Source organism: Haematobia irritans, chromosome 4, assembly GCF_050003625.1.
Source record: "Haematobia irritans isolate KBUSLIRL chromosome 4, ASM5000362v1, whole genome shotgun sequence".
NCBI lineage: Eukaryota > Metazoa > Arthropoda > Insecta > Diptera > Muscidae > Haematobia > Haematobia irritans.
Window position 1 is genome coordinate 104,047,537 of NC_134400.1, and position 25,724 is coordinate 104,073,260.

The 25,724-nt window shown below is 33.8% G+C and overlaps 1 protein-coding gene across 6 annotated transcripts in view; it reads left to right on the forward strand.

Annotated features, from left to right (window-relative positions):
• Positions 1-25,724, forward strand: part of LOC142236755 (uncharacterized) — an 825,257-nt gene that overhangs the window by 691,964 nt on the left and 107,569 nt on the right. For all 6 annotated transcript variants that reach the window (XM_075308030.1, XM_075308025.1, XM_075308026.1 and 3 more), the window contains one exon: positions 17,763-17,941. In XM_075308030.1, the coding sequence (XP_075164145.1) occupies positions 17,763-17,941 (179 nt within the window). The remainder of the gene's footprint in view (positions 1-17,762; positions 17,942-25,724) is intronic.

Below are 25,724 nucleotides of genomic sequence, written 5' to 3' on the forward strand. Positions count from 1 at the left end.
AAAAAGTTTCTATAAACAAATTTTTGTGAGAAATTTTTCTATAGAAATAAAATTTTGACAATAAATTCTATAGAAATAAAATTTTGAGAAAAAATTCCACAGAAATATAATTTTGAGAAAATTGTTTATAGAAATAATATTTTGAAAAAAAATTCTATAGAAATACAATTTTGCCTTGCCGGCTTCTAATTTCCTCCTCTAGGGCCACCAAAATGTAAAAATTATTACAAATTGTGTTGAGTGAAAATGTCCTATATTGTGGCCCTACGTCCCTATAAGACGCTAAATATTAGAAAACCCCTACATATAGGGAATTTCCCCTACTTCTAGCAACACTGGCTGTGTTGATATTGCGCCTACGGAGTTAGTATGCCACTAATATTGAGCCCATTATTAAAAAAAGAGAAAATCCTTAAATTAGTGTGGGTAATAAATACAAATTTGTAAAAATCGAGCAATATTCTTATGTAAGAGCTACAAGTACGTATAAGTACGATCGGCTACTACATCAAAATTTGAAATTTGAGTAACATTGGTTAATAAATAAGAGTACTATGGCCAAAATTGGGAAAATCGAGCGATACATATATATGGAAGCTATACTAAATCTGAACCAATTTGCATAATAGTTTGCGGGTTTGATTAATACCACAAAAGGTTACCTTTTGCAAGTTTTGAGTAAGATCAGTTACGAAATGAGGCCTGTATGGTCAAACATAAGGTTATAAGAGCGAATTTTTCAAAATCGGGCTATACATATATACGGGAGCTATACCTAAATCTGAACCGATTTCGATGATTTTTTGCACATATAGTTAGTGCTATAGAAGACTACATTAGGCAAATTTGGGTAAAATCGGTTGATAAATAAGGGTTTTATGGCCAAATTTAGAAAAATCGGGCGGTACATATATATGGGAGCTATAGCTAAATCTAAACCGATTTCGATGATTTTTTGCACATATAGTAAGTGATATAGAAGATTATATTTAGCCAACTTTGAGTAAGATCGGTTGATAAATAAAGGTTTTGTGGCCAAATTTGGGAAAATCGGGCGATACATATATATGAGAGCTATATCTAAATCTGTACCGATTTGGATGAAATTTTGCAGACTTGAAGGGCGATGGAAAAGATTACCTTTTGCCAAATTTGGTGACGATCCGTTTGAAAAAACGCGCAACGTGACCCCATTTGTCGAAATCGGGCGATACATATATATGGGAGCTATATCTAAATTTTATCCGATTTCTTCCAAATTCAATAGCGTTCGTCCTTGTGCCCAACAAACTCCCTGTACCAAATTTCATCAAAATCGGTTAATAATTGCGACCGGAATCCTGTGAACAACAAATACATGGACAGACGGACGGACGGACGGACACCAAGCGCTAGATCGACTCAGGAGGTGATTCTGAGTCGATCGGTATATATTTTATGGGGTCTAAAATCAATATTTCTGGTAGGCACATTTTTTGGCCGATCAAACTTATTATACCCTGACCACTATGTGGTTTAGGGTATAAATAGTAATTGATATTAAAACTATTCTTTCATAAATTAATATCTTAATAATGCTGCGAAAAAGCGTCGCCAAAAAAGTAGTGAAATGTTCTTTTTGGGTCTGGAAGTGGTGCAAACTTGGCGGAGAAGTAATGAATGTAATATGAGCTTGTCATAGGACAAATGTCCACCGTTTAAACAGCCGTTGCAATGAATTTGCATCACTTCTTAAGGTGAGATCCGAATTCAGTGTTTTGAATGTGAATTAAAAAATTTTGTGATATTTTCCCAAATAAATAATTTTTTTATTGTTTTTATGATTTTTAATGCATTCTGACGCTTTTTTGAAACGTTTTTGCTCGAATAATTTCCAAAATTATCGATTTTTCTATAATGGATATAGCAGTTTTATGGCAAAATTTGAATAATTTGTACCAATTTATTTATTCTTACTCTTTTTTTTAAATTGTCTGAAAAAAAAAAGAAAGCAAAAAATTACACATTAAAATATGAAAAAAATGAAGTAAAAAAACTTCCTGTGTAGTTAAAATAATTGAGGACATTTTTGGAAGTGCTTTTAAAGTTGTGCCTTTAGAACAACTCACAATTTTTTTGCTGGGAAAAGTGTGGAACTACTTTTAGTTGCTTTATTATAAATTAATTGTCGAGTTATTTTGATGTCTAATTTTTTATTCGATTTTATGAAATAAAACATTAATTGAACCTATAAGTTCAGTCTATAAATTATTATTAGCTAGGGGGGCTATAGCCCACCCCTAGGAAAATTGTCTAGCTACGCTAATGCTCCTCCAAGAGGCTCTGCAATGCAAATCTGAGCGTCGGTTTATATGGGGGCTATACGTAAAAGTGGTCCGATATGGCCCATTTGCCTACATCAATAACAACTACTTGTGCCAAGTTTCAAGTCGATAGCTTGTTTCGTTCGGAAATTAGCGTGATTTCAACAGACGGGCGGACGGATGGACGGACATGCCTAGATCGACTCAGAATTTCACCACGACCCGGAATATATATACTTTATGAGGTCTTAGAGCAATATTTCGATGTGTTACAAACGGAATGACAAAGTTAATATACCCCCCATCCTATGGTGGAGGGTATAAAAACTGGACAGAGAAGAAACTTTTTCAAGGATAACCGGTTTTTTGGATACAATACTTAAAAATCACTCACCCTATGCTTTTATGTGATTACGTCTGGTAGTAAAATACTGGGCTGACCTAATGTTTGCACGTTGCAGTGGTTAGAGCAGTTTTAGTTTATGACCCTAAAAAGGCATTTCATTTTTCCACCTTAATCCCTTTGTAGGTTGCGTGTATCGTACACTTTCTTGTTGTCGTTTCAGGCTTACCGTTCATTCAGGGAAGCTGTGTAATTTTTCCACACCCTCTGGGGTATGTTATTTTGCCAACGTTATCCCTTAGGTTACCTCAATGTCTATATATCCCTTTACGTGTTTTATTCTCTTCTTTTGTGGGTAAGAAACAATGGAATTTGATGTACAAGTAACTTTTCATAAAATCACAGCCACATTTCACACTAGTTCTCCCTTTGATGTTTTCTCTTACAATGGATTTGAGGCGAAAAATTCAATTAGTTGTTTATATTTCCTTTTAAGACAAGATATGCAATTTATGCTGCTGCTAAGGTCAAACAATAACAAAGTATTACATGTAAAATTTCTATAGAACGCAAACCACACTGAAAAAAATATTGTCGTGAGGTCAAAGATTTCATGTCTTTAAAATACGAATGCAAATTTTGCTTAGCATAGAAGACGCATTTCTCTAATATAAAGTTTTTGTTTTCCATATCCAAAAGTCGATAAACTTATGAAGTCGTATTGTCGTTATAATTAAGTGATTTCACTTAAAAATGGGTATCATAACATGAAAGAAAACATGTTTTGGCTAAGGTCAACTTGACTTTAATAATTCAGAATTTTTTTTTTAATTTTAACGAAATTGTCTTTAAATTTGTTGTCTTTTTACATCTTGACTACAAAGCAAAAAAATCGTTCAAATATAGGACTTTATTTTAAAGCCGTTCTTTTACTTGAAACATAGCATGATTTCTACTGGAAGTCGATTCTTAGTTTGGAAAATAAAGCTGGCGTTAACTCGTTTTTAAAGGACTTTGATAGCATATGAATGAAAAAAAAAACTAAAAAAGCGAAAAATTAAAATTTGCTTCCTAGAAGCAAGTACACAAGACCTAAATTTAAAAGAGAATTGTGTCTTAAAAGTATCCTTACTTGTATTCTCTGCATCTTTGGCTCGGAATCAATGCCAAAATTTTTAAAGTAAAGACAAAATCTTTGGAACCGGGCATGCTTTCTTTTCAGTGCAGTCATTTTGGCTGGAATAGTTTTACTTAGAGGAAAATTATTGTATCAATCACAGAATTAATTAGAAATAAAAAAGTATATACGGCCGTAAGTTCGGCCAGGCCGAATCTTATGTACCCTCCACCATGGATTGCATAGAAACTTGTACTAACATAAAGACTGTCATCAACAATCGAATTAATTGGGTTGCGGTAACACTTGCCGATGGCAAGGTATCTTAAAACTTCTTAACACCGTCTTCTCAATTGTAAGTTAGTCTATACGGGGTATATACTAAAAAAAAACAAAAGGCTGATTAAATACGTATATAATTCAGTTTGACAAAATTTTCTATAGAAATAAAACTTTGACAAAACTTTATATAGCAATAACATTTTGACAAATTTTTCTATAGAAATAAAATTTTGACATAATTTTCTATAGAAATAAAATTTTGACAAAATTTTCTATAGAAATAAAATTTTGACAAAATTTTGTATAGTAATAAAATTTTGACAAAATTTTCTATAGTAATAAAATTTTGACAAAATTTTCCATAAAAATAAAATTTTGGTAGATTATTTTTGGGGATCCGCTATATATAGCTATCGACCGATACGGACCAACTTTGGCATAGTTGTTAGCGGCCATATACTAGCGCAATGTACCAAATTTCACCACGTACCAAATTTCAACCGGATCGGATGAATTTTGTTCCTCCAAGAGCCCCGGAGGTCAAACCTGGGGATCGGTTTAAATGGGGGTTATATACAATTAAGACCGGTATGGACCAATTTTTGCATGGTTGTTAGAGACCATATACCAACATCATGTACCAAATTTCAGCCGATTCGGATGAAATTTGCTTCTCTTTGAGGCTCCGCAAGCCAAATCTGGGGATCGGTTTATATGGGGGCTATATATAATTAAGGACCCATATGGACCAATTTTTGCATGGTTTTTACATACCATAAACTAACACCATGTACCAAATTTCAACCGGATCGGATGAATTTTGCTACTCCAAGAGGCTCTGCAAGGCAAATCTGAGCGTCGGTTTATATGGGGGCTATACGTAAAAGTGGTCCGATATGGTCCATTTGCAATACCATCCGACTTACATCAATAACAACTACTTGTGCCAAGTTTCAAGTCGATAGCTTGTTTCGTTCGGAAGTTAGCGTGATTTCAACAGACGGACGGACATCCTTAGGTCGACTCAAAATTCACCACAACCCAGAATATATATACATTATGGGGCCTTAGAGCAATATTTCGATGTGTTACAAACGGAATGGCAAAGTTAATATACCCCCCATCCTATGGTGGAGGGTAGGGAGCCACCGTGGTGCAATGGTTAGCATGCCCGCCTTGCATACACAAGGTCGTGGGTTCGATTCCTGCTACGACCGAACACCAAAAAGTTTTTCAGCGGTGGATTATCCCACCTCAGTAATGCTGGTGACATTTCTGAGGGTTTCAAAACTTTTCTAAGTGGTTTCACTGCAATGTGGAACGCCGTTCGTACTCGGCTATAAAAAGGAGGTCCCTTGTCATTGAGCTTAACATGGAATCGAGCAGCACTCAGTGATAAGAGAGAAGTTCACGACTGTGGTATCACAATGGACTGAATAGTCTAAGTGAGCCTGATACATCGGGCTGCCACATAACCTAACCTAACCTATGGTGGAGGGTATAAAAATATACTCGATTGGGGTTTTAATTTATTCAATTTTATTAGTTTTAAATCAACATTTGCACTGAAAAATATTTACGTGGTATTAAAGATTACGCAACCTACATTTTATGATGCGCAATCTACACAATTTTAAAGACAAATTTCTTTAAAATAATGAAATTTTATTTAGATGAAAGTTTATAATCTTAGCTTCAAAAACTTTTTTTATTAAATTTGGGACACAACTTTGGAAATTTGCGTCCTTATTTGTCTTTGAACTAAGGCAACTTTTCCTTAAATTAAAGAAAAAAATTTGATTTAAAACAATCGTATTGAACCTTTAGATTTATGATGAAAACGCTTCAAATATAGGCTCTAAGCCTATTTTGAGGATTTTGTATCTTCGGTTTAAAGTTTTTGTTTTCGTTTATTGATTTAAGAAAATATTTCTATTTTGAAGTATCTGTTACAATCAGATGTGGTCTGTCGTAAACTGTAAGGTAATTTACATATATTTACGAGGTATTTTACCATACGTCAATCACATCGTAAACCTTTGTAAAATACTTAGGTTTTAACAATATAAGAATTTGTAAAGGGTGATACGGTCAAAATTTGGTCAAGGGAAAACGCGTGTAAATCGGTGAAATCGTTTATTTAAAAAATCAAATTAAATTTCTTTTTCAAGTTCAATTAGTATAAAATTCAGGAAAAATATTCAGTTAGGCTTTCGCTTTTCCAAATCCGAATTGCCGGGCCTCACGCTTGACACCTGCCATCAGATTTTGTACAGCCACCTTGTAATCAGATTTTGTACAGCCACCTTCTTCGCCGCAGAAAGCCAGTTTGCCTTGAACTGCTGCTCGTCCTTAGCAGTTTTTTTTGGTCTTCTTTAGGTTCCGCTTGACAATAGCCCAGTATTTCTCAATTGGGCGGAGCTCTGGCGTGTTGGGAGGGTTCTTGTCCTTGGGAACCACCTGCACGTTGTTGGCGGCGTACCACTCCATGGCCTTTTTACCGTAATGGCAAGATGCCAAATCCGGCCAAAACAGTACGGAACAACCGTGTTTCTTCAGGAAAGGTAGCAGACGTTTATTCAAACACTCTTTCACGTACATTTCTTGGTTGACAGTCCCGGAAGCTATGAAAATGCTGCTTTTCAATCCACAGGTACAGATGGCTTGCCAAACCAGATACTTCTTTGCGAACTTTGACAGTTTTATGTGCTTGAAAATATCTGCTACCTTTCCCCTTCCTTTTGCCGTATAAAACTCCTGTCCCGGAAGCTGCTTGTAGTCGGCTTTGACGTAGGTTTCGTCGTCCATTACCACGTAGTCAAACTTCGTCAGCATCGTCGTGTACAGCCTCCGGGATCGCGCTTTGTTTATCATCGCGATTTGGAGTCACTACCTTCTTGTAAGTCGATAGTCCGGCTCGTTTTTTGGCTCGATGCACGGTTGTAGACGATACACCCAGCTTATTTGCGGCATCTCGGAGAGAGAGGTTAGGGTTTCGCTTGAAACTACCGGCAACTCTCTATGTCGTCTCAGCGGCTTCCGGTTTTCGATTTCCCCCGATCCAGACTTCCTGGCTGTCGACAAACGTTCCCCAAACACTTTAATTACATTTGTAACGGTTGATTTGGCAACTTTTAGCAATTTTGCCAGCTTTGCGTGCGAGTAGATCGGATTTTCGCGATGCGCGAGCAAAATTTTGATACGCTGCTCTTCTTGCTTGGACGGCATTTTGACAACTGAAGAGTTCTACACACACACCTTCAAAATGAGGGGTGTTCAGGTTTTTTAAATGCAAAATTTAAAGAAATACGTCAAGTTTATATTGACCAAATTTTGACCGTATCACCCTTTATACGTTTTTTGAACCAATTATTTCGTACATTTTCATCTGCTAAAAAAAATGGACCTACCAGAAATAATGATCACCTTCTGAGTCGATGTAGACCTTGGTGTCCGTCGGCCAAGTATTTGGTGTTCCATGCATCTAATCTATATCAATAGGGAGCCACCGTGGTGCAAAGGATTGCTTGTCTGGCTTGCAGACAAAGAGTCCTGGGTTCAGTCCCAGTTTCGACCAAGCACCAAAAAGATTTACAGCGGAGAACACGGTCGCCAGATTTTTTCGAAAGAGATCCCCAAAATTTCGAAATTATATCCCCAAAAATCCCCAATTGAAAATTTTTCCCCATGGAAAATCCCCAAAGGAAAATTCACATAATAATTGAATGTATGTAAATTTTATTCTATGAAAAATAAAAACAATCGAATTCTTTAGTAGGTAAGGACTTCAGCTGGCCAATTGTTGCAATCGATGTATGTTTTGCAATAAAACTTGCGGTATTTTTTTTTTTCAGAAAGTTATACTTTTCGAACCAAAAAATAATCTACAAAAAATTGGAGAAAAGCGAAACAGAAATTATTTTGTCAAAATTTTATTTATAGGAAATTTTGTCAAATTTTTATTTATAGGAATTTTTGTCAATGTTTTATTTCTTTAGAAAATTTTCTCAAAATTTTATTTTTATAGAAAATTTTGTCAAAATTTTACTTCTATAGAAAATGCTGTCAACATTTTATTTATATAGAAAATTTTATGTCTATAGCAAATGTTGTGAAAATTCTATTTTTATAGAAATTTTTCTCAAAATGTTATTCGTTTAAGCAATTTTGTTAATATCTTATTCCTATATATATTTTATTACTATGTTTTCAAAATTTTATTTCTATAGAAAATTTTGTAAAAATTTTACTTCTATAGAAAATGTAGCCAAAATTTTATTTTTATAGCAGCAAATGTTGTCAAAATTACGTCAAAACTTTATTTCTTAGTAAATGTTGTCAAAATTCTATTTCTATAGAAAATTTTCTCCAAATTTTATTCGTTTGAAAAATTTTGCCAACATTTTATTTCTATAAAAATTTTTGTCAAAATTTTACTTCTATAGAAAAGTGTGTCAACATTTTATTTCTATAGCAAATATTGTCAAAATTTTGTTTCTATAGAAAATTTTTAAAAATTTTATTTTTATAGCAAATGTTGTCAAAATTTTGTTGCTAAAGAAAATTTTGTCAAAATTTTATTTCTATAGAAAGTTTTTGAAGTACCTCTTAGCCGGAGAGAAATATTTTGCAAAATGTACCAAAGCCCATAAACGTTATTGTACTTCGCTTTTAAACTTCTATAAAAAATTTAATACTGTGATTGAAAGTGGAAATATCCCGAGAAAAATCTCCAAATCCCCAAAGTGAAAAAATATCCCCAACCACGAGAAAAAAAATCCCCAGTTTAGGGAAAAATCCTCTAATCTGACAACACTGGCGGAGAATGTAATGCTAGTGACATTTCTGAGTATTTCTAAGTTCGCCGTAATCTTAAACTCCGTTCGTACTCGCCTATAAAAAAAGGGGAATTTGTATAAATATTATTATGAACAATGGTTTACTATTTTTTGCCCGCAGTAGTAAGTGAAATTTTTAAATTTGTCTATAAATTAAAAACGCATAATTTGACTAATCACGCACATTTGGTGTCAACGTTTTATTAAAACACTAACTATCAACTTAAAATCGCATAATTATGGACTAAGATCTAATGCTGCCCTGCACTCCATTAATATGCAGGTTAGTATATTTCAGTACATACCTACTCATTCTTGCACCATATTGAGTATATGAAAAACTTAAGTAAATGGGACTCCTTCCTTATCACATTGGTTTCATATCTGATATTTGTCTTACGATATTTATTAGCCATTTAATAGAATTGTGACCTAAGTGTATATGGTTTACTATTTTATAAGGGCAATAATATTTGGCTGTTCATTTGGATCTATCTATCTACATTAGGAACGAATGGTTTATGCCAAAACAGCTTAGGGATACAAAAGTCGAAAATCGATTTGTGTCCAAAAATAGTTGAAGTCCATTTTCACATTCAAGTTTTATTTATTTTCAAAATCAATGTCAAGAAAAAATGTACCACATTTTTTTTTTCAATTAAGGCTGTTATTAAATATAGAACACATATTCAATAAGCACCATACATAATTAGGTCGAAAACTTTTGTTGGTAGTATCTTCCCCATTTGCTATGATAATTTATTATGGTTTTAAATCTATAAATTTGTTTCTTTGTTTTTATTTTCCGGGTAAGCCCGGAAACGGCTGAAACAATTTACTTGAAATTTTCAGTGGTGGTATAGGGTATAGGGTGTGGTGATAATAGGGTTCCTCTTTTGGTTTGATATCTCGTTTGGTCCCCTTCTCCTTGCCCGAATTTTTGAAAATTGGGCCAAAGTTCTCCAAATTGCTGAAATGTTCAAGGATGTTGAGGGTGGTCTCTAAACAAACATCCCCTACTTTAGTTTTCGATATTTGACACGGAAGTGGTGTCTCTTTTTTAGAAGAATAGAACAAAATCCAGACTTTTCTCAGTTAGTTGAATTTTACAGGGGACCCCACCAAAACAATTTGTAAGTTCTTCTAAAGGCACTTCCAGAAATGTTCTCCCAAAGATGTTCTTTATTTTAGTTACACAGGAAGTTCTTTTCATTTTAATTAACAATTTTTATAACTCGCTTTTTTCATATTTTTAATGGGTAATTTTAATTTTTTTTTTTCAAACAATAATATTTTTTTGTTTCAAATAATAAAATGGTATAAATTATTCAAAATTATTCAAAAAAAATGAAAAATCCATTCTAGAAAAATTGCGAATTTTTCAGAATGGATTTTTATGTTTTTTTCATTAAAAATCATTATAAAAACAAGTAAGTAAAGTAGAAAGTCGGGCGGGGCTGACTATATAAAAACCCTAAACCACCCTTACTGAATTAGTAATCATAAACATTTGTGGGGTAACATTTATATAGGTCGGGGAGGTAAACCGCAGTTGCATATTTAAGAAAATTAAGGGGTACATGTTTAGGGGTGCTTTGTCTCAATCAGACTATAGTTTACCCTACACCAAGAAAAAAGTGACACCTTCTTTAAGTTAAAATGAACTCATTGTGAAGAAAGTCGCACTTCATATAGCGCCAAAGACATTTTTATTTTTTTGAACGAGGTGATTTTCGTTGAAATTAGGTTGAATGCATTCCATATATTAGTTAACATTTTCCTATATTTATGTACCACTATACTACAGTATGAAAAAATTTAACTGAATTGAATTTAGCCGCTGCACTGAATTTGCATCACTTCTTAAGGTGTGAGGCGAATTCAGTGTTTTGGATGTGAATTAAGAAATTTTGTGATATTTTGACAAATAAATAATTTTTAAAATTGTTTATGATTTTTAATGCATTATAACGCTTGTCTGGAACATTTGTGATCAAATATTTTCAAAAATTCGAAATTTTTCTACAAAGGATTTTGCATTTTTATCGGCTAAATTTAAATAATTTGTACCATTTTATTAATTCTTACTCTTTTTTTAACTATTTGAAACACAAAAAAAAATAAATTTCCCATTAAAAATATGAAAAAAAAGCGAGTTATAAAGAAATTGACTCAAATGAACTTCCTGTGCAGTTAAAATAAAGAACATCTTTGAGAGAGCATTTTTGGAAGTTCTTTTAAAGTTGTGCCTCGGAAGATCGGTCTATATGGGGGCTATATCGAAAAATGGTCCAATACAGCCCATCTTTGAACTTGACTTGGCTGCAGGTCCAAGACGAGTTTCAGCACGATAGTTTCATTGTTGAAGGCATTAGCGTAATTACAACAGACAGACAGACGGACATCATTAGATCATAGTAGAATTTCTCCCCCGCCAATAACACTAGGCAACAAATAACAAACTTTTCTCTGTGAATTGTTTCTAGCATATTTTTTCTTATTGATTATGACCTACTAAACACGAATATGATTTTTAAACATTATAAGTCCGCTATTTGTTGTCAGATTTTGTTAAGTAAGGGCTTAATTTCTTTGTAAAGATTCCAGCTACACGTAAAAAAACAAAAAAATGCCGTTAGAAATTTTTTTATATTTTATATGAATTTTTATATGTTTTTTTGCCACATTTTTACTTAAAAAACGCCGTTTTTTACCTTTTTAAGCCGCTAACATCCAAACTACTTACCCGATTTGAAAATTTTCTGAAATTGAGTTGTAGACGGCTCAATTTTCTTTAATTTGAGTAGTATTCGGATCAAAAAGGTCAAAGAAAACGAAAGATATGCTCAAAATTGTAGGTGTACCTCCAAAAATTAAAAAAAAAAAATTATATCTCGAAAACCAATCGACAGAAAATGTTTTAAAAATTATTTTCGTGTTTAGTAGGTCATAACCAATAAGAAAAAATATGCTAGACACAATTCACAAAATGGTTGTTGGCTAGTGTAACGGGCGATGATGGCTCCCGCACGTAGTAAAAGACCCCGCGATCAAAAAAAACATCCGAATATTATGGAGAAGATTTCTTAAAGACAATATTGAAGCCCTGGGATGACAAACATATCGGCCGCATACCATGGATATTCCAACAGCATTCAGCACAATCGCCCCAAGATGGGGTTAAAAAGGAGGTTCCTCGATTCATTATTACAGCATAATTGCCACCCAAAATTTCGGGATCTCATTCCATTTGACCTTTGAGGCATTTTGGAGAGTAACTTTGGATCAAATCATCCATCATATCAAGTTGGCGCTTCGCCGCGAATGGGCCAAAATCCCACAGAGCCAGTTTCGTGCAGCGTGTTATGCGTATTCGTTACACCCTAATGTGAGTCACTATGTGTGTATGTGGATATATTTGTTTATGTGTAGTTATTTGAATGTAAAGCATTTTCTCCCGACTATTAACAAATGATTAATGCTGTAATTAATTGCTTGTGTACGTGTTGTGTTAAACAAATTGAGATACTATCTCAACTGTTGGCTCCTAAAGAGACCATTTATTGGTTGTGGCGGTGGTGTTCTTTAATGGCCATATTGAATTATAATCGACCCAACTGCCCATAGCTGGGCTGGTATTGGATTACGTCGATAATCAAATATGACGGGAGGTGGGGGGTGTAATAAAAATTTGTTTACGTTCTTATTGTCTTATCAATGCTAATTCACGAATCGATGTTTCTTTTGCGACTACATCGGTGCTTAGGGCAACTTTAAAACTCACTGATTCGATTTCGTAATTTACGATAATTATTGATAAATATTTATATTCAATAATCTTAAAGAGTAAAGAATACGCAATTACTGACAATGAGCAATTTACTTGCGTTATGATGGCATACTTCAACATTCGCATATTTTTATACCCTTCACCACTACTCTGTGGTACAGGGTATAATAAGTTTGTGCATATGTTTGTAACGCCCAGAAGGAACAGTCATCGACCCATCTTTTAGTATACCGATTGTCTTAGAATTAAATTCTGTGTCGATTTACCGATGTCCTTTTGTCTGTCTGTCCGTCTGTTGATATATTTTTGTGTGCAAAGTCCAGCTCGCAATTTAAGACCGATCGTATTCAAATTTGGCACAGGGTTTTATTTGGCTCAAAGATGATCGCTATTGCTTTTGGAAAAAAATCGGTTCACATTTGGATAAAGCTGCCATATAAATATATAACCGATCTTGTCATAAATGACGTATTTATCAACCGATCTTCTTCAAATATCGTACATTCAAACATATTTTGCGAGTCTCGTAATTCTTGCAGAATACCTGCCAAATCGGTTCAGATTTAGATATAGATTCCATATATATATTTCGCCCGTTATGCATTTATATGGCGCTACATTGATTTGCTTCAAATTTTACAAAAGCAGTACAATTGATGGTATCGTATGCCAACTTTTGTTGAAATCGCTTGAGATTAAGATATAAAGGGTGATTCTTTTGAGGTTAGGATTTTCATGCATTAGTATTTGACAGATCACGTGGGATTTCAGACATGGTGTCAAAGAGAAAGATGCTCAGTATGCTTTGACATTTCATCATGAATAGACTTACTAACGAGCAACGCTTGCAAATCATTGAATTTTATTACCAAAATCAGTGGCAGAAAATCCGCTTTTTTATCGACAAATTTTGTTCAGCGATGAGGCTCATTTCTGGTTGAATGGCTACGTAAATAAGCAAAATTGCCGCATTTGGAGTGAAGAGCAACCAGAAGCCGTTCAAGAACTGCCCATGCATCCCGAAAAATGCACTGTTTGGTGTGGTTTGTACGCTGGTGGAATCATTGGACCGTATTTTTTCAAAGATGCTGTTGGACGCAAAGTTACGGTGAATGGCGATCGCTATCGTTCGATGCTAACAGACTTTTTGTTGCCAAAAATGGAAGAACTGAACTTGGTTGACATGTGGTTTCAACAAGATGGCGCTACATGCCACACAGCTCGCGATTCTATGGCCATTTTGAGGGAAAACTTCGGAGAACAATTCATCTCAAGAAATGGACCGGTAAGTTGGCCACCAAGATCATGCGATTTGACGCCTTTAGACTATTTTTTGTGGGGCTACGTCAAGTCTAAAGTCTACAGAAATAAGCCAGCAACTATTCCAGCTTTGGAAGACAACATTTCCGAAGAAATTCGGGCTATTCCGGCCGAAATGCTCGAAAAAGTTGCCCAAAATTGGACTTTCCGAATGGACCACCTAAGACGCAGCCGCGGTCAACATTTAAATGAAATTATCTTCAAAAAGTAAATGTCATGGACCAATCTAACGTTTCAAATAAATAACCGATGAGATTTTGCAAATTTTATGGGTTTTTTTTTAAAAAAAAGTTATCAAGCTCTTAACAAATCACCCTTTAGCTCCAATATACATATGTATATCTTTTGCCCGATGTACACTCTTGTGACCACGGGATATTTACTATATTAACACCCCAGGAAAAAAGCGTCGCCAAAAAAGTAATGAAAATATTCTTTTTGAATCCGAAAGTGGTGCAAAATTGACGTAGAAGCGATGAATTTAACATGGGCTTGTCATAGGACGGAAGTCCTCCATTTCAAAAGCCGTTGCACTGAATTTGCATCACTTCTTTATGTGTGATCCGAATTCAATGTTTTGGATGTAAATTAAAAAATTCTGTCATAATTTGTGAAATAAATAATTTTTATAATGTTGTATAATTTTTAATGGATTCTAACGCTTGTCGGAAACGTTTGACCTCAAATATTTTCAAAAATTAACAATTTCTTCAGATTGGATTTAGCATTTTTTCGACAAAATTTAAATTATTTGTATCATTTTATAAATTCTTACTCTGTTTTTAACCTAATTGAAACAAAAAACGTTAAAATTACCCATTACAAGTATGAAAGTTATAACAAATTGAATTAAAAGAACTTCCTACCCTAAAATAAAGAACATCATTGGGAGTGCATCTTCTTGAAAGACTTTTAAAGTTGTGCCTTTGGAAGAACTTCCAATTTTTTTTGCTGGGACATTAAAATTAACCTCTCATAACTGGTCACCTTCCAAATGTGGACATAATTCAGGCGATCTTTCGCCCGATATACACTTATATGGCTCCAGAGACCAGAATTTTATATTGATTTGCTTCAAATTGTGCACAAGAAGTACAACTAATGGTACCGTCAATTGTGCCAAATTTGGTCAAAATTCAGTTCATATTTATATAGAGAAAATATCGATGAAGCGCTTCTTCAATTGAGTGTACGGATCGCTTGGTGGTTCCAAAATTACTTGGGTCAGCTATTCTGGGTCGGGCTCTGGCAATACAGTGAATTATTTGGACCGTTCCGTTGATATGTTGTAATTTTCGAACTGAGCTTCCAATTGCGCAAACCAGACAGCTGGATTTTTCCTCCAAAATCTTGGAATTCGTAGGTTTATATTTGTAGGATGTGACATTGTGAATGAATTTCATATTTCGCCTGATTGCTCTCGATTTTATTGGCTAGATTGTCCTTTGGGCATTCTATTCCAAAAATTCGAATTAAAACGCGTGTGGAAAAGTTTTGGGGTCAGCAATTTTTAGAGAAAAATATTAACACGTCTGTTTTTTACAAACATTCTCTAAGATTCTTTTATTTTTAAATTTCTTTTGACAATAACAATATTGTCATAATTCAAGGCTTACTGTTTTAAATTTTGATTTAATAGAAGCAAGTAAAATTTGAAAAAAAAGTGCAACTGATGGTATTGTCAAGTATGCCAGATTTGTTTCAAATCGGATCAGACTTATATATAGCTCCCATATATTTCTTACGACCGATATAAATGACCACCGAAGACCAAATCCACCGAACCACCGAAGTAAAAATATCCACATAATTCTGTGAAGATTCCCCCAATAAATTTGATGGATTTGAGATGGTATCAAAAATGTTGGTCTACACGGTGGTGAAGGGTATGCCATATATAGTTGGCCCCGCCCGATTTTAGACTTTACTTACTTGTTATATTCTACCAATCTAACTTCTAAGAAGTTAGATTGGTAGAAATCACGCTAACTTCCGAACGAAACATGCTATCGACTTGAAACTTTGCACAAGTAGTTGTAATGGATGTAGGTTGGATGGTATTGCAAATGGGCCATATCGGACCACTTTTACTTATAGCCCCCATATAAACCGACGCTCAGATTTGGTTTGCGGAGCCTCTTGGATGAGCAAAATTCATCCGATCCGGTTGAAATTTGGTACATGGTGTAAGTATATAGTCTCTAACAACCATGCAAAAATTGGTCCACATCGGTTCATAATTATATATAGCCCCCATATAAACCGATCCCCCGATTTGGCTTGCAGAGCCTCTAACAGAAACAAATTTCATCCGATCCGGCTGAAATTTGGTACATGATGTTAGTATATGGTCTCTAATGACCATGCAAAAATTGGTCCATATCGGTCCATAATTATATATAGCCCCCATATAAACCGATCCCCCGATTTGGCTTGCGGAGCCTCTGAGAGAAGCAAATTTCATCCGATCCACAGGATACAGGATCAAACTGAACAAACTTAATAATTTAAAATGTTCTATGTACACATAAATAACAGAATTCAAAAATTTAGGAAAATCTATCACGTGGATCGGCTATAGGTCGGAAAGGGATATATATATATATATATATATATATATATATATATATATATATATATATATATATATATATATATATATATATATATATATATATATATATATATATATATATATATATATATATATATATATATATATATATATATATATATATATATATATATATATATATATATATAGTGCGATTTTAAGAAGTTTTAAGATACCTTGCCATCGGCAAGTGTTACCGCAACCGAAGTAATTTGATTGTGGATGACACTCTTTAGTACAAGTTTCTATGCAATGCATGGTGATTCGGTCTGGCCGAACTTACGGCTGTATATACTTGTTTTCATCCACTTTTTTATCCGATCACGGTAACGAGCAATGGTACGAAAAACAAAAATTTTGTTCTACATGCAAATGAATTTGTAGGCCAGTAAACAACAATATGAGATGTCACTGTCAGCGGCTTAGTAATGCTAGTAACCTAAAGTTGGTTGCAATACATATTAGCCACACTGTATATCCACGGGATCCACCGTGGTGCAATGATTAGCATGTCCGCCTTGCACACACAGGGTCGAGGGTTCGGACTCAGCTATAAAAAGGAGGTACCTTGTCATTGAGATAAACTTAGAATCAGGCAGCACTCAGTGATAAGAGAGAATTTCACCACTGTGGTATCACAATGGTCAAAATATTCTAAGTGAATCTAAAAGATCAGGCTGGCACCTACATCCACGGGCATTCGAATTCAGCCTCATGTTTATTTTGATTTCTTTCGTTTTAATTAAAATCTATTACTGTGTATTCCTTCGTTCAAAGTTCATCGCAGTTGTTCAATTCCCCAGCATATACAAAGTTAATCTACTTATTAGTTTCATAGCAATTTAATCAGTTGCCCAAGACATGACCAACAAAGATCCCCAGGTACAAGGCTATTTGGTGAGCTTAATTAAATTACATTGGCCAATGCAATAACACATAGGCGGATATCCGTGTTCTCTGATATTGTAAAGTGGTATTTATGTACAGAATCCCTATAGGAAAACGTAATGCTATCAGCACATTTCTAGTACCTAGTTGGGCAAATGTTATTTTAAACCATATTGAATAATTTTGTTTCTTTTTCTTCTCTTTTCATTTCTTCAATTTTCCCCGCACTTCACTTCATTTCCTGACCATATCCGTACTTTGCAAAAGGTTACAAGCGTGTTGCCTGGCCTCCAGCCAACGAGGAAAGGGTTGTACGTGAATTTACACCTCAACCCCATGGCCAGTATGCGGCCCCAACCTATAATCCACAGGCTCAGGAACAACAACACCAACAGCAGCCACCTCAATCCCAGCAATATCAGCCATCTGCTGCACCCCCAACCCAGGTAAGTCCAGTATTTGATATTTTTGTAGAAAAAAAAAAAAACAAACAATTCCGTATCGGCTATATGTATTCGTTTGTAAAAAAAAAACTGAGGATATGTACGCGTACATATCCTTTTGTGTAAATATAATAGAAACTTTTACTGACATTTTTCGTTTATTAATATCACTGTTAAATGTTAAATAAAGCCAACAACAAACAAAAGCAACACACAAAAAAATATGTTTTCCGGGTAAAATGCTGTAATGTAAAAGTGTTCGGAAATTCCTCTTATTTATATACAGACATGAAATAATCACGGGGAATAAATTGAAATTTTTATTTTAACAAAGCGAAGCAATATTTTGGTATAATTTTAACATATCACAGTCGGAGAATCTTAAGAGAATTGACAAAAAAAAAAAACATACAAACCTATGTTTGTTCAGAATAAAATTCCAAGTTCTAAAAATGTCCGTCAGTCGATTGTAGCGGTAGCACTTTACTTAATGTATTATACACTCAAAGACATGTGAACCTTCTAGGGCATTAAAGCCAATTTAACATTATTTCAGTTCAAGGAACTATTACGTTTTGATAAAGTCAAGGAGACTTTAATAATGTTACAAGTTAGATCAATTTATTAAAAAAACGAGAAAAAATTACGCACAAATTAAGTATAAAGGTGGAATTACATACCATGGGGTAATGCGTGCGGACGTTATAACAGGTTGGCTGATAAGTCCCCGGTCTAACAAAGAAAAACATATTTTTTTGTCAAAATTCGTTTTTATTATTCCACATAGTTCCCTTCAAGAGCGATACAACGATTATAACGACCTTCCAATTTTTTGATACCATTTTGGTAGTACTCCTTCGGTTTTGCCTCAAAATAGGCCTCAGTTTCGGCGATCACCTCTTCATTGCAGCCAAATTTTTTCCCTGCGAGCATCCTTTTGAGGTCTGAGAACAAGAAAAAGTCGCTGGGGGCCAGATCTGGGAATACGGTGGGTGGGGAAGCAGTTCGAAGCCCAATTCATGAATTTTGCCATCGTTCTCAATGACTTGTGGCACGGTGCGTTGTCTTGGTGGAACAACACTTTTTTATACCCTCCACCATAGGATGGGGGTATATTAACTTTGTCATTCCGTTTTATACCCTCCACCATAGGATGAGGGTATATTAACTTTGTCATTCCGTTTGTAACACATCGAAATATTGCTCCAAGACCACATAAAGTATATATATTCTGGGTCGTGGTGAAATTCTGAGTCGATCTGAGCATGTTTGTCCGTTCGTCTGTTGAAATCACGCTAACTTCCGAACGAAACAAGCTATCGACTTGAAACTTGGCACAAGTAGTTGTTATTGATGTAGGTCGGATGGTATTGCAAATGGGCCATATCGGTCCACTTTTACGTATAGCCCCCAAATAAGCGGACCCCCAAATTTGGCTTGCGATTGCTCTAAGAAAAACAAATTTCATCCGATCCGGCTGAAATTTGGTACATGGTGCTAGTATATGATCTCTAACAACCGTGCAAAAATTGGTCCATATCGGTCCATAATTACATATAACCCCCATATAAACCGATCCCCAGATTTGGCTTGCGGAGGCTCAAAGAGAGACAAATTTCATCCGATCCGGCTGAAATTTGGTACATGGTGTTAGTATATGGTCTCTAACAACCATGCAAAAATTGGTCTACATCGGTTCATAATTATATATAACCCCCATATAAACCGATCCCCAGATTTGGCTTGCGGAGCCACTAAGAGAAGCAAATTTTATCCGATCCGGTTGAAATTTGGAACATGGTATTAGTATATAGTCTCTAACAACCGTGCAAGAATTGGTCCATATCGGTCCATAATTATATATAGCCCCCATATAAACCGATCCCCAGATTTGGCTTCCGGAGGCTCAAAGAGAGACAAATTTCATCCGATCCGGCTGAAATTTGGTACATGATGTTGGTATATGGTCTCTAACAACCATGCAAAAATTGGTCCACATCGGTTCATAATTATATATAGCCCCCATATAAACCGATCCCCAGATTTGGCTTGTGGAGCCACTAAGAGAAGCTAATTTCATCCGATCCGCTTTAAATTTGGAACATGTTGTTAGTATATAGTCTCTAATAACCGTGCCAGAATTGGTCCTATCGCTCCATAATTATATATAGCCTCCATATAAACCGACCCCCAAATTTTTCTTGCGGAGCCGCTAAGAGAACCAAATTTCATCCAATTCGGTTGAAATTTGGAACATGGTATTAGTATATAGTCTCTAACAACCGTGCCAGAATCGGTCCATAATTATATATAGCCCCCATATAAACCCTTCTCCAGATTTGACCTCCGGAGCCTATTGAAGGAGCAAAATTCATCCGATCCGGTTAAAATTTGGAACGTGGTGTTAGTATATGGCCGTTAACAACCATTCCAAAATTGGTTCATATCGGTCTATAGTTATATATAGCCGATCCCCAATCACACAAAAATTGGTCCATATCGGTTCATAATCATGGTTGCCACTCGAGTCAAAAATAATCTACCAAAATTTTAATTCTATAGAAAATTTTGTCAAAACTTTATTTCTAAAGAAGATTTGGTCAAAATTTTATTTCTATAGAAATTTTTGTTAAAATTTTATTTCTATAGAAAATTTTGTCAAACTGAATTATATCCGTATTTAATCGGTCTTTTTAATTTAATACATACCATGTATGGACTTACTTATAATTTAGAAGACGGTGTTAGGAGGTTTTAACCCTGGACAGTCATCCTTCGTCAAAATGACGACACGTAATTTCATTTTCGATTTAAAATGCATTTTAGTCGATTGGGAAATGATAAATTTGAGTAATACTTATTCAGGAATTTTATGATTTTTTGTTTTATACTAATTAAAAACAAATTGAATAAGAAAATAAACTCAGTTTTGGTTCTCATTTTTTCTTACGATGTATATTATAACGTCTTGAAATAAGCCGCAGTCAAACTGACGAAGGATGACGTTAGTGTATAAAAAATAAGGGTGACTTTCCAAGGTTAAGATACCTTGCCATCGGCAAGCGTTACCGCAACCCAAGTAATTCGATTGTGGATGACAGTCTGTACGCAATCCATGGTGGAGGGTACATAAGATTCGGCCTGGCCGAACTTACGGTCATATATACTTGTTTGAAATATATCATTAGAGTAAAAAATAATTGAAATCAAGAAAATGTACTCATATTGGGGAAATGTTTACTACAATTAATTAATGTTCATGAACTAAAGCAATGTTCAATTGGATGCAGAAATTTTCATAAATTTTTTTAATCCTGTAGCATTTAGAAGAGAGATATTGTTGCAGAATCACAGTGAGAAAGTTTTATATCTAATTAATTTTCACATATGGGTTAAAGGAGAACCTCTCTCAAATACTTGATTCTCCTATTGTGTATAATGTGCAAATTCTACCAAAATACATGTTTTTGTTTTCTTTTTATGGTATGGTATGGGATTAACTTGGAAAATGACACCACAGGCAATATTTAATCCCTATGTCATTTTTTAACAAAGAGCAACTCATGTTAATATATATTCTGTATACAGGAAAAACTTTGTCAATTGAAACGTTGCATTGTTTGTTGTTGTTTAATAATAAATATTGATTATATGTATATGTGTGTATGTGTATTTTAATGAATGTTTTTTTATATGTTAAATATTATAACACATTTAAATATTCGTTTTTGATTACAATATATATAAAAATATCTACGTTAATATAAACTATTTTTTATATAATATTATAGAAAATGTATACCATTGTATTCGATTCGCATTTATTCTTGAATTTTGTATATTAAAAAAAAAAAAACATTTTAGTCCTTCTTCAATTTAATATTATTTTACGTTTTGGGTTCTTTTTGCAACACCAACACATGGCAATTTTTTCCTATTTTACATTAAGGTTCAGAAAAAATAATACCTTTATTCAAAATACAAACAAATATTTATATAAAATATTAAACTTCTCTAAATCGGTCACCCTGAGCTGAATTACACTGCCTAATCACGAAATTAATTGATTTAATTAAATTCCTAATGGGAATTTTTTCAATCACACAATAAATTAGAAATAAAAACTATGCTTAATTAAACAATTAATTGATTTCTTACGGCACTGAATTTTTCAATTGGTTCAATTAAACATGTAATTGATTTCGGTCAAAAAACTCAATTATTTTTTTAGTTGAGGCAATCAATTATTTATTATTGTTTAATTATTTATAATTTTTTACTTTAGATAAAATCACTTTCTACTAATTTATAAGACCTTATACTTTCTTATGATTTTTCCGATTATAATAATAGTTGGATTTTTCTTTAGATTTGAGTCCAAATTTAATGAACTTATGAAAAATATTTTTTATTAAGTTCATTTTAATTGGTATAATTAATGTTTCAATTAAACTATAAAATGTTTTATCATTTTAATTGACATTATCTTTTAATTTGATTAAAAATTTAATTGTATCAGTTAATTATATCTTTTAGCACTACTGTGGTACAGGGTATAATAAGTTTGTACATTTGTATGTAACGCCGAGAAGAAATAGTCATAGAGCCATCTTTTAGTATACCGATCGGCTTAGAATTAAATTCTGAGTCGATTTAGCGATGTCAGTCTGTCTGTCTGTCCGTCCGTCTGTCTGTTGATGTATTTTTGTGTTCAAAGTCCAGCTCGTAGTTTAAGTCCGATCGTCCTCAAATTTGGCACAGGGTCCTTTTTCGGCTCAAAGACGATCCCTATTGATTAACGATCGGGTCAGATTTAGATATAGCTGCCACATATATTTTTAACCGATCTGGTAAAAAATGACGTTTTTTTCAACCGATCTTCTTCCAATTTCGTATAAACGAATATAATGTGAGTCTCGTAAAGTTTACAGAATATCAGTCAAATCGGTTCAGATTCAAATATATCTCTCATATATATCGCTTGATTTACACTCCTATGGTCCCAAAGGCCAATATTTTGTTCCGATTTACGTGAAATTTTGCACAGGGAGTAGAATTAATATTCTTAATACGCGTAACGAATTTGGTTGAAATCGGTTCAGATATATGTATAGCTCCCGATTTACACTCCTCTGGCCCCAGAGGTCAAACTTTTACCCCGAGTTACGTAAATTTTTTCATAAGGAGTAGAACTAACATTATAAATATGCATTTTGTTGATATCGGTTCGGATTTAGATATAGCTCTTATGTATATCTGTCGTCCGATTTGTAGTCATATGACCACCGTAGATCAAAATCTATGGTGAATTCTTCCAATTTACATATAATTGTGCACAGGGAATGGATATAACATTTTTCACTATACATGCCAAATTTAGTTGAAATTGGTTCAGATTTAGATATATCTGCCATATATATCTTTCGTCCGATACGCAAAATCAAAATTTCACTCCGATATACTTGAGGTTTTGCACACAGAGTAGGACAAACATTCTTGCTACACATGCCAAATTTTGTCACATTTTGTCACATTTTGTCAAATTTTATGAAAATCGGCTCACCCACACCCACATTTTCCTTGTAAAATCGTCACTGTTAAGTCGAAAACTCACAAAAATTATTCTAATTTACCTATACTCTAATTCGTATATATAGACCTATAAATCATAAATGCAGATTTGCGAAATTTTATGCAATTTAAATATTTCCAATATTTTTTACTAACATTGTAGTCCGTTATTATTATTAACCAATTTAAATTTTGAGCCTAGACATTTTGTGAAAGCTTAAAAACAGTGGGAATATAAACCTTTATATAGCTCCTAACAAATTTGAAGGTGGTGGTATCAAAAATGTTGGAATACATAGTGGTCAAGGGTATAACATAGTCGGCCCCGCCCGACTTTAGACTTTCCTTACTTGTTTTTAAATTAATTACGTTTTCAACTTCAATCAAATATTTAATTGGAATTAGTTTGGTGACATTTTTCTGTGCTCCAAGAGGCTTCGGAAGTTTTTGCACGTTTTCTAGGCAACATCGACTGACATTACGTTAGCGTGACGGGATGGACGGACATAGCTAGATCGACTGAGAATTTCACTATGACCCAGAATATTTATACTTTATGGGGTGTGAGATCAATATTGCGATGTGTTATGAATGGAATAACAAAGCTACCCTCGACCATACACTGAAAAAAAAGCATACTCGGTTCCAAAGATTTTGTCTTTACTTTAAAAAATTTGGTATTGATTCCGAGCCAAAGAAGCGGAGAATACAAGTAAGGATACTTTTAAGACACAGTTCACTTTTAAATTTAGGTTTTGTGTACTTGCTTCTAGGAAGCAAATTTTAATTTTTCGCTTTCTCAGCTTTTTTTCTTCATATGCTATCAAAGTCCTTTAAAAACGAGTTAACGGCAACTTTATTTTCCAAATTTAGACTCGACTTCCAGTAGAAATTATGCTATGTTTGAAGTAAAAAACTTCTTTAAAATAAAGTTTTGAAAAACATGTCCTATATTTGAACGATTTTTTGCTTTGTAGCCATGATGCAAAAAGACAACAAATTTAAAGACAATTTCATTAAATTTAAAGAATTTTTCTGAATTATTAAAGTCAAGTTGACCTTAGCCTATAAATTTTTTCTTTCATGTTAAGATACCCATTTTTAAGTCAAATCACTTAATTATAATGACAATACGACTTCATTGAAAAGTTTATCGACTTTTGGACAAGGAAAATAACTTTATTTTAGAGAAATGCGTCTTCTATGCTAAGCAAAATTTGTATTCGTATTTTAAAGACATGAAATCTTTGACCTCACGACAATATTTTTTTCAGTGTAGGAACGGGGATATAGTACCTATGGTGGAGGGTGGAATATTGAAAATTCCATATATTTTACATTTCTTTAGCACTCACCAATTATTTTTTCTTTGTAACAAAAAAAAAAAACTCCAAAAAAGTATGTTTTATACACTGAAAAAAAGCATGCCCTATTCCGAAGATTTTATCTTTACACTAATGGTTTTGGTATTGATTCCAAGCCAAAGAAGTAAAATATTGAACTAAGGATACATTTAAGATTTTTAAATTCCAAAGTCATTTAAAAACGTGTAAAACGAAAACTTTTAATTTTCAAATTCATACTCGAATTCAAGTAGAATTGTTAAAAACATCTTAAAAATAAGCTATTGAAAAAATTACCTATTTTTGAAAACTTTTTTCAAGATGCAAAAAGTCAACACATGTAAGAGAAATTTCCTTCATTTTGAAGAATTTTTCTCAATTATTAAAGCCAAGTTGAGCGTGGTCAAACAAATTCTTTTTTGATGTTAGGATATCCAATTTTAAGTCCAATCACTTAACTAAAACGACGAAACGACTTCATTGAAAAGTTTACCGAATTTTGATCAAGGAAAAATTTTATATCAGAGAAATTCTAAGCAAAATTGCATTCGTATTTTAAGGACATGAAATCTTTGGCCTCACGACAACATTTTTTTTCAGTGCAGACAGATAAAAGTGTAAATTTGCAAATATCGCATTTTCCCAACATATCATAGAGCGAGGCGCAAACAGAAAAAAGATTATCGATCGCTCAATTCTGGAACATTGAAAATCTATTTTGTTTGTTTCCAGAGTTCATAAGTTGCTAGATAGAGGGAATTGGTACCACACCACATTCGTTGCACTTACTCTATACATTTGATTAAATCGAGAAACTTTTAAACAGAAACTCTTAAACATTGCTTACACATTTTCCAATAAGTTCACAAACT